The 14,674-nt window shown below is 40.2% G+C and overlaps 1 protein-coding gene across 1 annotated transcript in view; it reads left to right on the top strand.

Moving 5' to 3' along the window:
• Positions 1 to 14,674, top strand: part of Sol1 (CUB domain-containing protein Sol1) — a 290,756-nt gene that overhangs the window by 264,367 nt on the left and 11,715 nt on the right. The window contains exon 10 of the mRNA XM_083109748.1: positions 986 to 1,176. Within this exon, the coding sequence (XP_082965874.1) occupies positions 986 to 1,176 (191 nt within the window). The remainder of the gene's footprint in view (positions 1 to 985; positions 1,177 to 14,674) is intronic.

The following is a 14,674-nucleotide window of genomic DNA, read 5'->3' as shown; positions in this document are numbered from 1 at the left end:
GTATTAAATTCAATAAGCTAATTGCAGTTAACCGTTATTGTTCTAACCGGAGATTGCAAGGGATAATTTCGCGACAATGATGAGAATGTCGCGAGAGTTCCCGAAGTGAAGAAGAGTCCAGACTACGCGACAGTGTCAACTCGGTGTCGAGTTATCGTTCAAAGTTCGCCGGCGGCGTCGTAAACGCCGGAATATAAAATTGGACAACGCGTTGCGCAACAACGTGTTGCCGTACACAACGTGTCCCGGCGGCGTTCCGGGACAAATACATCTTGATTCCTGTTCCTTGTGTTCTAACAGGACGTGAAATCAGAAGCGAATGGAAATACAGGTCCCCCCGGGGATGGAGGAGGAGCGTCTTTTGTCGAGGAAATGAAAAGTTTTTCCTATCGAGAGTATGCGTTTTCTAACGCGTGACAGGACTCTCGCATTCGAGAGAGACGAGGTTCTCCTTGATACAACCGGAGCGGGTCGATTGATGTCCCTGCAACGATTCTCCTAAATAATAAATACCGAATAAAACCGCAACTAAAATTGTCATTTCGACAAAGCGTACAATAATTGTGAAAAGCTGCGTATATTATACGCGGATAATATATCTTTTCAATAAAATTTCGATGTACACATGCATGTACACGTTGTATTCTTCATTCTTCCATACCATTTCATAATATTACATTATAAAATGATCGCGTGAGAGAAACGAGAGATATTTTATCTGCAATTATCGAAATTATACATGGAAATTGTTGGTTTTCCGCAATAATTATCACGCTTGGAGGTATCAAATTTTGGTTGTTGCTCACATCCGCAAACACGATGTACGCGTTCGAAATGAGTTAAATAATCAATTTCCATTATATACGGACGAAATATAATACACGAAATGCAAAAATAATAATCTATACTTCCTATTTATAACAATTAATTCAAATATAAATCATATAATTTTCTTAATATATCTCTCCTCTCCTCTATTTTACAGCTGCGAGGGAGTCGACTCACTAGTGGCATTCGTGCACATAGACGGGAAGAAGGAAAAGATAGACTCGTTTTGCGGAGAGACATCGCCGCGGCCTATCATGAGCAACGGCCCACGACTCTCGTTGGAGTTTCAGGGGTTAACGTCGTCCCGCCATTCGAGAGGCTTTAAAGCGATGTACTCCTTCATGGAAAGTAAGTGCACGACACGTATATCGTGTTTAATAATAAGCGCATTCGTGATATACGAGGATATAGACGTATATACGAGAGGATAAAGTAAAGAGAAGACGCTCTTGTGTCCGTGCTGTAAAATTCAAATCGAATCCTCCGAGGCACACGGAATTTTCCAAGAGTACGCGAGAGCGCACCCCTCCGAATTTAGATTTATACGTCGTATTGTCCTACCGTGAAAATCGATCAAGAACGTTCCGGTCCACGGGATGGACGACGAGCATCATTGAGAATAACTTATCGACGTGGAACGTGTTCGCGGCGTGTGAGAATCGAGACCGTGACGTACGATCTTATATATTCGCGCGGGCGCGAGGGGGAGTAGAATCCCGGGCTTTCTCTCCTACGGGCACCCGTGTCCCGTCAAAATTTCAATTTCCGCCGAGCATTCTATCGCGATAGCAATGCGTCTCTCCACGCTCCGCCGTTTATCACCGCGGCAGGTGAGAGCGGATTGTAGCGCACGAGGACGGGAACAGCCACCGGTAGCGGAACAAATGGATCGCGAAGTATATTCGTCTTGGATCCCGTAACGCGAAAAGTCGAGAGGGTGCATCGCATCCACGCGAGCGAAAGTTTTGCGGAGAAACGCCAGCCACGCGGACAATCTGTCTCGGATATCAGACGAGATCGTAGAGAAGGGAGGGAAAGGGAGGGACAACTTGGCCGTACCATCAGTTAAGGGATGAATATCGCTCGATTATGCCGGGATATTTTATCGCCCTCCCACCCGGATCTCTGCCCGACCATCGGTCGAAAGTTCGCGCGCTATCGCGTAATTGAAACGCGGCAAAATGGATCCGACCTATTTCGCAACGGCGGAAAGAGATACGGGGGCGGCGAAGTTTCCGGCAAAGTCGCCGGTCTCAGCGGCTTCGCGGTATTATGAATGTTAACGGGCAAGTTTGAGCTTAATTTTTACGAGCGGGCGACGTATCCATCCCTCCGTCCTCCCCCCAACCGCGGAAACTTTGCGGCTGAATTATCGCGCGTCGAGGGATGCGGGTACCTTCCTCCCCCTCCACCGCGGGGAGGCCCACATAAGAGTCCTCGAGAAAGACGGGATCGCAAATCGAAGCAGGCGTTCGACAATCGAACTGGAACGGACACCGGAAAGAGATTCCGGCAGTCGGCGCCTTCCTCCCCTCCTCCCCCATCTTCCTCTTCTGCCTCCCCCGCAGAAAATCAGACGCGGGTCCCTCACTCTCGAACTGTCACAAGCACAACGACGTTCTTGGCGACGAATCAATATGACACGTCTTAGAAAAGACTCCCGCCGATCTCCCCCCGGAATAACATTCTACGCGCTGACTAGGACATTTCCTTTGGGGGGGAAACGGATTGTCATCCCAGACTGATATGTGCGTGTCAAGTGGAGTCGCGATACATTCGCTCCCCCTGCGGCGCATCCGTCTTCAAATTAGTCCTTGTAATAATTATGACATCGTTCGGAAGGAGAGGAAGTCGTGATACACACGCACACATGTCTTCACAAATCTCACGCTCCTCGTCCTTTTATAATGATGATCCATATAATCACCAGTAACGACAAACAAGCGCGAGATTTATGACGCTACTCGCTGCACAAACCACCCTTCTCACAATTAGTCCCATCCTTCCGCGATGATAAATTAGACTCTCTCTCGCTCAGCCTAATCTAAAAAAGCGCATCTGTCTCTCTCTTTCTCGAGATGGAAGTGTCGATCATCGCGAGCCAGTTTCGCGTCGCGATAACGCGAGAATCCATCTCGAGGAGTGACTTTGACCATCGATCTCCGTACAACTTCCTCGGCGACGCCGTGGACGGCACTTCGCGTCAAACCGTCGACGTTTTCGCGGAGACTTATCGCTACGTCGATGTTGGCAGTCGTTTAGTTTCCGCGGGGAGGGAAAAAGGACGTCGACCGGAAGTTTCGGAATTCGGTCGAACGAGCCAAATATCGTCGACGTAAACGAGTTAGGGAGGACGTATTCTTCGCGAAAGTAGCTGGCGAGAGAAAAACGTTGTCGAACGAGACGGTGACGGATTGGCGAATTCATCGTAACGATGGAAGATGCGGCAAGTGGCGCATCGCCTTTGTAAAACAATATCGTCGTCGCGTTTCGGCATTTGTCTCGGCGCGTTTGTACATATGTAGTAACGCATTTACACGTCTACCGCTGCCATCAAACGGTCTGAAACTTACCGCCGTATTAGCGGTAACGCTTTAATGTAACCCGTCGTATTCCGCTTCCGAACTTTGACGCTTAGTTGCGACGCAATATTTCCGACTCGACAAAGTTGATAGGGGCGCATCGTACATCGCGTTATTGTCGAGTCGTGTCTAACGAGAACCACGATGTCTCGTCGCACTTCGATTATGCAATCGCCCTCCCTCCCCTCCCCCCGCGTCACTCTTTATATAAAGCGAATCTAAATCTTTATCTCAATGATACGTATTAATTCACTATAATAGTTAGTATATTGCATTATATTGTATATTGTATTCTGAACATGAAAGCTGTAATTTTATAGAATATCAAAAGATGCATGGAACTGCATTTTAATTGGTTTTTACAATGCGAGTGTACTATAAAGAATGAGAAAATTTAAAAACATCTCGACACACTAACATAAAAATAATATACTTCTGGCTATTATTTGTTTTATTTTATATGTATATATATCTCATATATATAAAAAAAATTGAAAAAGATTTAATCTCTATTTTTAATGTATAAATATAACCCATAGAAGAGCAAATCCTACATATATAAATTATTTAAAGAATAAAACAAATGTTATTAAAAGAGATTTTGATGTTTACAAAAAAAATTCAAACATTTTGCGTAATGCTAAAGTAATATATTTTTTAAATATTTAAATATGTAACTTTTGAAATATGAAATAAAATAACTATATTATTGAAATGAAATATCTCATATGAAATAAAGCTGATATGAAATAAAGTTATATAAAATTCTTGCATATAAAATCCAGTTTATTTATATGTGAAAATTATCACAATTTTTGTACAAAAAAAAAAGGATCACCTTTTTTTACATTTTTCACAGCAATGCAGCAAATTTATTTATATCGTCAAAGTGCGCGCAAATTAAATTTCCACAATGTATGATTAATAAGCTTTTTTAAATCCCTAAACTTTTACAACGTCACTAAACTATGAGGCAATCGAGATCTCCCGAACATGTCGAAACGTTCCCCAAACTACCTTGTACGGGAAATAAAAGGGGCAAAAAAGGACGGGTTCACACGAGACGCGATCGTCCTTTAAATACCACCTTGGAACAGAGAGCGTTTTGCATTTCGAGAGAGTTATTCCGCGCGAATAGTAAAACGAGGTGCCGGAATCGTTATCGTTGATTACAATTGCAAAGTTGGGCGAGGCAAGGGCCAGGAAGGAAGGAAGGAAACGACGAAGGGAAGCCTCGACGAGGCCGAAGCGCCGCCGCTGCGCCGAACTGCGAGACGCCGGCGAATCTTTTGTAATGTAGATCGCCGGGCGATTTTAACGACAGTTATACCCTTCACGCAGAAGCGTGATAAGCAGCCCTTGCGTGGATATATATATAGGTACACGTTAGCTCTCTCAGGACGGTCCCGATCCCCGCCCATCCCGGCCGACTTCGGGATGCAGCGCGTCGTGTTCTCGAGTAACATAAATTGCCAGCTCGTATATACTTGAACATTCTTCTACCGGGTATTATAAAAGTTCTCGCGAAACTTTATCAATTTTACGGATACGCCACGTATATACTAGAAAAAAAAGAGGGAGAAATGAGCGCGCTTCTGAACTCGTTCTGTCTCTCCCTTCCTCTCTTTTCATCTCGTGTGTTGTTCACTTGCTTTGATCACGTACATATATGTATGTATGTATGTATATATAAGTGTATATACTAATGTTGTATAATCGCGTACGAATACCTAGATTCATATATAATGAGAGTAATGACTTTAAAAATTGTCGTATACATGTAAGTTTCCAAGATATAAATGATAAAACACAGTGATTTATGAATATTACTGGGATTATGAAGATTGAAAATATAGATAGAACAATTAGATTAAGATAAATTAATTTATTTAATTTATTTCTTTAACTGCATGTATACGAAGGTAAGAAAATTTTAAAAATTATATATAAATTAGAAACTTTTTTTTATCTAAAAGAAAAAAGTACAAGTGTCAAATTAAAAGGATATAGAGGATTAGATATTTAAATTCATAAAATCTCATTTTGCGCATAAAAAGCGAAGGACTACGGGTGAGCGACTTTGACCTTCTTTTCAGCAGAAAATAACGAAAATTCGCGAGGTGACGAATTTTTAGGTGAAAATAAGACAAAAAACACAATATTTCAAAATGACATATTTCAGGAACATATTTAGTAATTTCTACATGATTCAAAGTGTGTGAGGATGGTTCAGAAAATTTCCCCCTTTATAATAAATCTTGAAATCATAACAATTCATGACATGCAAATTAATGTCAACACTCCCCTTTTTTATTTCGCCAAAATATTGTCCCAGATAGAAAATCAAATTATACATACAAAAGAGAGAAGAGCTCGTTGATTTATATTAAAAAAATACTGACAGAAAGATACCGCCCAGTCGCTGTCATGATGAGATTTTAGAAGAAGAATATGGAAGTCTCTCGCAACAAAAGATAATATATGGTACGTACATTAAATATTCCTACATTAAAACATAAAAATATAAAGAATGTAGCAACTTTCAATACACCCAGTATATATCCAGTATATATCCACGAGATTATGTATCCGCTTTCATCGGAGGGAGGAAGAGAAGCGACCCAAGACGGAGAAAATTTCTCGTCTCGGCAACCTTGAAAAATTGATGCCGTAGGTCGCCATGGCTAGGCTTTATCGGAGTAACGGGCAACTAAACGTACCATTTTATTGGATCCACCATTCTCCGGATACCGCCGCGAATACCGGAGCCGAAAGAGAACTCTCTCTCTCTCTCTCTCTCTGTCTCTCTCTCTCTCTCTCTCGTTCATTCTCTCTTTCTTCCTCTTTCGGTACCCATGCGTGAATCTCAATCGCGAAATCGCCACGGCGAAACAAAATAGGTTTCCCGTCTACCTCGTGTAACTCTCTCGCCGGTTAACGGAGATTCGTTCGACCGACACGCAATCCCGAGAGTACTCGCGATATACCAAAGTTCGCAACACAAACGCTGTTCGACAAACACAGTGAGATTGTTTGCTCCTTCAGCGTGCAACATGTGCGATTATAATATCTGTAACGTACGGATGTAAAATAATTCGGTAATATCCCTCTCGATTATATGTATGAGAAGATGTCTCGATTAACAACATTGTGAAAACGCTGGAATTTTTAAAACACCGATAACTATTTTCATGTGAAGTGAACAGAATCGAACGTAATGTTATTGGAAAATATTAAAAGTAATTCCGTGAAAATTGTGCGACAATTTTTTATACGTATACGAAAGCACTGAACTTTACATGCAAAAATTATATTTATTTAGCTTTATTTATTCGTATAATATTATTTTTATTTCTAGAGATACATTTCTGTAAAAATGCATATTGTTTCAGAGTTTCATGGAAAATGTTTGAGTTTCTCGAGCAGCCAGATCTTTTAATATAATAAAAAGGAGCAATTTATTTTCACGAGTATAAAAGAAATTTACTTTTAAATATTTACGCTATATAACGTATATATACAGGGTGGGCCATTTTAATCTATGCACCCAAATTTCTTTGTACCTAAGACAGATACGGAAAAATGATTCAGACAAAAGTTTTATGGTTTCGAGGGGGCCATAAGATGGTATCATTGGTTTGACCTTGAAGAGTTATTTGAAGGTCACATGAAGGTCACCTTTAATTTCTTAAATGGAACCTACTATTTGTCATTGCATATTCTTGTAGCTTATCTCGAGAGCTTTCCAAAACACTATAATTAAGTACTTTTTTGTTAAGTACTTTTTGAGTTATGAGGCTTGAAATAATTTCTTAATTTTACATAAACCGTAAAATATCTTGTAAAATATTCATTTTTCGATTATCTTACCTTAATACTTTTATGTACAAAATAATGAGAGGAATCAATTGGTGTAAAGAAAACACATAGTTGTTTTTAAGAAAAAATATGGAATTGTTAATTGCAAATTACATATTTTTTCTTAAAAACAACTATGTGTTTTCTTTACACCAATTGATTCCTCTCATTATTTTGTACATAAAAGTATTAAGGTATGATAATCGAAAAATGAATATTTTACAAGATATTTTACGGTTTATGTAAAATTAAGAAATTATTTCAAGCCTCATAACTCAAAAAGTACTTAACAAAAAAGTACTTAATTATAGTGTTTTGGAAAGCTCTCGAGATAAGCTACAAGAATATGCAATGACAAATAGTAGGTTCCATTTAAGAAATTAAAGGTGACCTTCATGTGACCTTCAAATAACTCTTCAAGGTCAAACCAATGATACCATCTTATGGCCCCCTCGAAACCATAAAACTTTTGTCTGAATCATTTTTCCGTATCTGTCTTAGGTACAAAGAAATTTGGGTGCATAGATTAAAATGGCCCACCCTGTATAAATTACCTTCAGCTTATCTAAAACGTCACGAAATTCGAAGATTTTACTTTCGGCTAAATGGGCGCTTGAAATTGTGAAATTGGTGTCTTATTATGGTTATCTGGCACGATTTATCAATTCTATTACTGTTCTCGTTAAATTGCGGTCTGCATCGGGACATATGATGTTCAAATAGCATCCTGTAATTTCCGCAAAAATGTGAAACAAAGCGCGGACAAACGCGCAACGGTCTCGTTACTTTAACTCCCTCGCGCGAGAGCGGGCATTGCTTGCTGCAAGCGCGAAACAAGCGACGCGACCGGAAAAAAAGAGCAGGTCGAGTATGGGGGGTCATTTCAAAATGAAAACCCTACGCTGAAACGCGGAGCGTTTGAACGATACTAGTAGAAAAAAGCCACTGTCAAACTAACCAAAAACGGACTTTAAATTTGAAATAGATGTCAAGCGGCGAGCGAATAAGATATTACAATCGTAATAGCGATGCGCGAAAACGTTAAATCAATATATAATCAATTTTCGAAATATCGTATGGATAATATTTCTCGAGATCAACGCGAGGGGAAAGATAAATGACTGCGATCATTAAATTGTAACGCCGAAATTGTACACAACGTTTGCGCGTTTTGCTAAATATTCGATAAACATTAAAGAACCATCGCGCGCGCAACTATTTGCCCGTGGGTATTAATTCGATGATTTCCCGGTAATAAACATCGACACAAGCACACATGCAAAATCCACTACCGGCATCGCGAGTCCCGATAATTCGCAAGAACATTTCGGAAAACTCGTTTATTTATGCCCTCTATATACACATGTCAATATGATGCCATTTGGGAACTTAGTAATATTGATTTATTCACTCCATATCGTAATGCACTCAATCGGACGGGACAGTTTATATTTTCTGGCACGTTGCCGGTAATCATCGAAATAAAATCAGCCAATTCATAATATGAACGATGCGTAACGCGTTCACGCAACGCATAACTGACGCAGAGTGTCCGCTACGCGGATGAATAACCGACCGATTAAATTATAATACATTAAAATGTCTCTCGCGCTGAACGCTTCCCTTAACTGATCGTAAACAAATTTAGATACAGATATTCAGTGAAAAAAACAGCATCCCGCACAGCGAGAGCGATACATATACATATACATGTATATTATCAGTTCCACATGTGGATCTGATAAATCTATCTACCTTTTTTTTTTTGCTTCAGAATTAATTGAGACTGTGCGCGATGCTTCACTCTGTCGTCTATCTAATCTTCCTCTGCCATTTTTCTGGCTTCGGGTTTTCGATATACGGGGTGTCCCAATAATCGCAAGTTTTTAAAAATGCCGTTTAATTTCGAGCAATCTACACCTGTGTGAAATCTTAATATGAAATGTAGTTACCGGAATATTTAAATATTAAGAATTCCCAAGTTGAAAAAGCAGACAATGAAAAATGGACTCCAAATTCCCCGAGTAGCTTGCAATCGAGAAAAGGCGCGCAATGCTTGGGGCACTCGCTAAATTACGAGCTCCTTGCTTATTAACGGTACGCTTAATAAATGAGTAATTGTTGCGCAACTTTCTTCTCGGGGGTCCTTTCTTACACTCTGTACACGTTGTTTAATAAAAGTCGGCAAACACAAAATACGCGACATCGCAATGGAAGATTTTGCTAATTTCGCTAATTTTTAATACTTTATATATAAAATTTTAATATATATTTATTATTATATAATTTATTTATAGATTTAAATTTAATTTATTTGATAACGAAAACTTTCGCGAGAAAAAGAGACGAAAGTAATTTATCGAATCGCGTGAGATGGAATAATTCAAAAAGTGTCAATTTTAAATTCAGAGACGCGTGTCACATATTTTTAAATTCGATACGCGCTCGCGCGTGTGATCTAGGGACTCTCTCTGCGCACTCTCTGCGTTCCGGATGCCGCAAATGAATATCGCATCACGGCCAGATCCGATCGAACGTAACACGCGTTATGCAGAGATGCCTTTAACCGCGCCGTTGCCCGTCGCGAGCTATCGAGAAATGTCATAAAGCGAGGCGCGACCGTGTCATAAATATCCGATTTCGACGTCGAAATTCAACGGTCGGAACAGGAGACAAATTGCGCGACGCCCACGCATTAAGGAATTACGCGCGCGGAACGCACGCATCAGTCATTCCGATTGATCGCCGTGGAAAGAATGTGCGACACCGCGAAAGCGTGGCTCAAGTAACTCTCGTCGCTCTTGATTTTTAAAACATTTCGCGTGCGCATTTAAAAAATTCGTAATTAGATTTCAACTGTAAAATGGTGATGGAAGTCTCCCTATTGTAACGCTAATTTTCGCTCATCTCCCTAAGCATGATTTGCACGCGAGTTTATGTATTTGATTACGCGTATCTGACAATAAAGCGCGTGTTGGGGATGCGTTCGATAGTGAATGATAATTTCAACCGTAATCAGTAGGCGCTCTGATAATAAGCAGCTGATTTAGCAATACTATCGATTATGCTGCATTACGTTAAAGAGAGATTGTCGAATATATATAATTCAACAAATATTTGCGCTATACGTGATCGTCAGAGACGGTAAATTCTATTAAAAGCAGACGCGGCGCGGATGCTGCGATCTATTTGTCGCTAATTATCTGACACTTTACGCGTGCGGAGCATTTCATTTTCGATGAATCGGCGAAATCGCGGATGCCGCGTCCGAGAAACGTTCCAATCCCGTCGTATTCTATCTCTGGATCGGACTAAATTGCAAATGTAGAGATGACGCGGTTGATAAAATTATGATTATTATATATGTTTTCCATGAGAAGCAACGAAATTTCCCTCATTATCGCGAAAGGCGGTTAATGCACCTTTATCGAATTTTAATAAAACGCATCCATCATAATTTCGATGAAAAATTTTGTTGAGTTTCTTCTCTCCTTAATCGAGATCAGCTAATGCGCGTTATTACTTACGTGAGAATGGTGCATTTTTAACAGAAGCGTCTCTCAATCTCATCTGGAAATATTTTCGCGCGCTGCGGATATTTTTCCATAATTCGACTTTTTTCAAACATAGATTTAGGAATTAAAAAAACCAAACATCTGTACCTCTTTTATTTGCAAATCTTTGCTTTTTCCGATAATTAATTTTCGACTCGCGTTATGAAAATCAGTTTAATCGCACTGATTACACAACATCTGCTGCACCACTGAGAGACAACGAGCAACGCAACAGCGCCGAATTCCACGCTTAATTCGCCAGACAGGTTTGCGGTTTGCGCCAACATCATATGCTCGTATATCACGCTCGGTTGATTAAAATATCTTTGCGATGGGTGCATTGTACGATGATACCGCGTTATGTAAATTAAGATATTCCTTTAGCCAAGATATGAAAGCGCGACGTGCGGAGACGAAAAAGAGAAAGAGAATATTATACAGCGAATAGTAGACATGGGAAGAAAAAAGAGCAACGGTCGTTGTTTTTTAAGATACGTAAGAAAGCGCACACGCTCTACGAGAAATCCTAAAATATTCGGAACGATGTACAGAATGCATCAAAAATCGTAGTACAAGCGAAATGGAGATGTTGCCTCAAAAGCAAGTCGAAAATTTAGAAAATTTTTCCATATGAAACATTTTCGAGAGAATCAATTTTGAAAATTCCTCGAATATGGAAATCGTTCATATTAAGATAAAGATAATTAAAATTGCCTCCAATTACAAGATAATACTACAGGGTTTCGAAAAAGTAAACATTTGAAACACATTATTATCAAACTTTAATTATTCAAATTTTAATTTGCCGAGTAACATTGTGTGCGACGAGAAAAGCGACATTTTCAATTTGTAATTTAATGAAATAAATGCATTATTAAAACTTGGTGCAAATTTCTATTATTCTCATTTTATTAATCACATGTCGGCGAGTACAATATCTATTTAAGAATATTCAAAGTCGGTTTTCTCTCAGACAGGGCTTTGTACAAATTTTACACTTAATATTCTGCATTTTCTATTTGCATTTGCATGAGAAATCGTTTCGCTTATACTACGATTTCCTATACATTCTATATACGCGGACGTCCAGCGTTGAGTTTAGCTCACATGGTAACATTACGTTGAATTCTTAAACGTTCGCGATATTTCTCGTGCGCCGTCAAGGAGCACCCTTTACGAGCTCGTAACAATAAAAATTACAACGCAACGAATACGAATCTGGAATCTTAATTGCAGTCGGGCAATTCCCTCCGGCGAAAATACGACGTACTATATGCATGCTTAAAGGTTCTGAATGACAAATATACGATCGGTCGTTTGGTTGCAACGACGTAATATTTGTTTTCCAGAGAAAGAGAGAGAGAGAGATCATGTGTTACTTTCATAGTATAACATTTATATATAGCTTAGATAATTCTAAAACTATGTAATATTATAGAATAATATTCTCGATATCATTTTTTTATCGAAAATTTCATTTTTGGCAAATATGCGTAAAGGTTCAATGGTTGCGCGAATTGATACTGTAGTGATGAACAAACAAAAAAAAGAGGAAACATTCTCTTTTTTTTATACAAGGTTTCCTACAGTACGAGATTTTTTTGTAAACATTTTATACACGCACAATGGGCATAAATAAAAAAAGATTTGCAGAATTTTTTTCACAAGCAAACATTTGAAACGTGAAACATTCACTCCGATTGTGCAGGCGGAAAAGGGGAGAAGGAGGAAAAAAGAAACGCGAAATAAAAAGATTGCAGATGTATTATTACATTTGCTCCGCGCGGTATTGAAAAATTACAATTACGATAACAAGCCTCGAACGACGTTCGCACTAATTCTAGTATTTCTTCGAAAAATCAATTTATCTGTTTATCACGAGATTCATAGACATCGGAGAGGAGGAGAGATTGATTTTTCCAAAATTGCCTAAATTCTACCCACCTACTTTCATTCAAATAGAGTTCCAATTTCTATGCATTATTCGCAATTTTTGTGGATTACTACTGTGAATTTTAATATCACTTCTTATGAATATGAAGTAGACGGAGAATCTCGCGTACGAGGGGATAGCGTTGCGAATAAAAGAGACAATATGCGATCGCGAGGTGAGCTAAAAAGGAAAAGGTTCACGGAAGAAAAATGGTCGAGTTGACCGACTCTCGGTGCTTTTCAACGCGTTTTCGCACTTTTCCCCCCCCCCGGATACCGACCCGCCGACCATCATCCACCGTTGTTCGCCTCCTTCCAGCACCGACCGCAACAAGACAGAGTGACCGTATACACGGTGACCGTAACAAATGTGGCTAACTAAGCGCAAAAGTCTCGCGGAAGCTTATTACTCGATGTTTACAGCCAGGGGAGAAACTTGGACCTCGCGGCGCGGTGTACCGCACTTTAGGAACTCCTCTCGAGAGTTCCGCAGTAACTGCGACCGAGTCGTTTCAAACGGACGGTTTCTCCCTGTGTGTGACAACGGGGACCGATCTCGTAATTAACATACTCTTCTCCTGGAAGTCCCTCGGCGTTTCTCTCTCTTGCCTTGTACGATGCCACTTCCCGGGGCAGCCACCGCCGACGGCGACGCGTCGCTGAGACGAATATTTTTTAACGGGAGAGAGAAAACCGACGAGGGATGGAAATCACTTTCCGGGAAAGTTTCCCGGCGGAAGGAAGCGCCGGGAATCTTTCCTAAACCATCCATTCCCGGTTCGCAGCCGTCGCTCTGGGGCGTTCGTCGCGATCGAAGTTAATTGAGTCGTCCGTAATGAGGTTTCGGCCGCTTCTGTCGAGAAATTTTAATCGACGGGGATGGTTAGGTGGTCGAGAAGGAAAAAAGGGTCACGAAGTCGCGCCAGCTACGGACACTCGGAATGTTTGCAGGTAGTTATTCAATTATTTTACGGCCGTCCCGCGGCCCCGCGGTGCCTCTCGATTTGCTTGTCGTACCGATAGATTAGCCCCGAACAGAATTAACTGTATCTCGAACGTACAGAGTGCGAGATGAAATAATTTCTTGCGACAAAAGAGAGGGATTAAAAAATATAAAATATAGTCCACGCGACTGGTCTTTCGCTTGAACGAGATAAACTGATCGATCCTGGTCAACTCTTTGAGAATACACAAGCTTGGTTCTTGGCAATATTTGACAATCAGTTGGCGCGGGTTCGACAAAAATGGGATGTATGATAATTTTTATTTATCTCATTTATTTAATTTTCTCATCACTATATTTGAAGCAGGAAAATCGATTCTCGCGAGACGAGAAATGAGCTAGAAATGAAAGCTTTGCTAATTGTCGATGCAATAGTGCAATAGTGCAATAGTGCAATAGTGGATAGCGTGAAATTTAACCACGCGGATCATCGTTTTGACATGCATCGCATTTTCCGACACCAAACTGTTGTCAGTGAACCGCCTTGCAAGCAATATAGTATGGGAACAAGCATCATCCTGCGCCGCAGGCTTTACACGGGCTTCTGTACATGTATACGCGCGCGAATGGCATGTTTCGAAGCCCTCCCCGGGATTTAATATTTGATTTTGACGCTGCCTCTGTATTGAAACTGTCGATTAATAATACATTAGTAATTACTTCGATATTATTCATATTTCTCGGACACATTTATTACAACGTCACGATTGTACCGCCAATGATTTGTATTACGGTGCACACCCAGCTATTAGTACGCGTCAATATTTATTAAACCGCTCAGGAGATTATAAACGTACCCCTTCTCTCTCTTCCGTAATAATGAAGTACGCGAGGATAATAAATGTGAACGTTGAAAAAAGAGAACAGCGAGAGATCCCCTTTGTACATTCACGCGCCAGAAATTAAATTAAATTAGT

The sequence above is a fragment of the Camponotus vicinus genome, unplaced genomic scaffold (genome assembly GCF_025532165.1).
Source record: "Camponotus vicinus isolate PSW18456_S1 unplaced genomic scaffold, iyCamVici1.0 SCAF_1, whole genome shotgun sequence".
Lineage (NCBI taxonomy): Eukaryota > Metazoa > Arthropoda > Insecta > Hymenoptera > Formicidae > Camponotus > Camponotus vicinus.
Note: the sequence above shows the minus strand (reverse complement) of the source record. Positions and strands in the feature narration are given on the sequence as shown.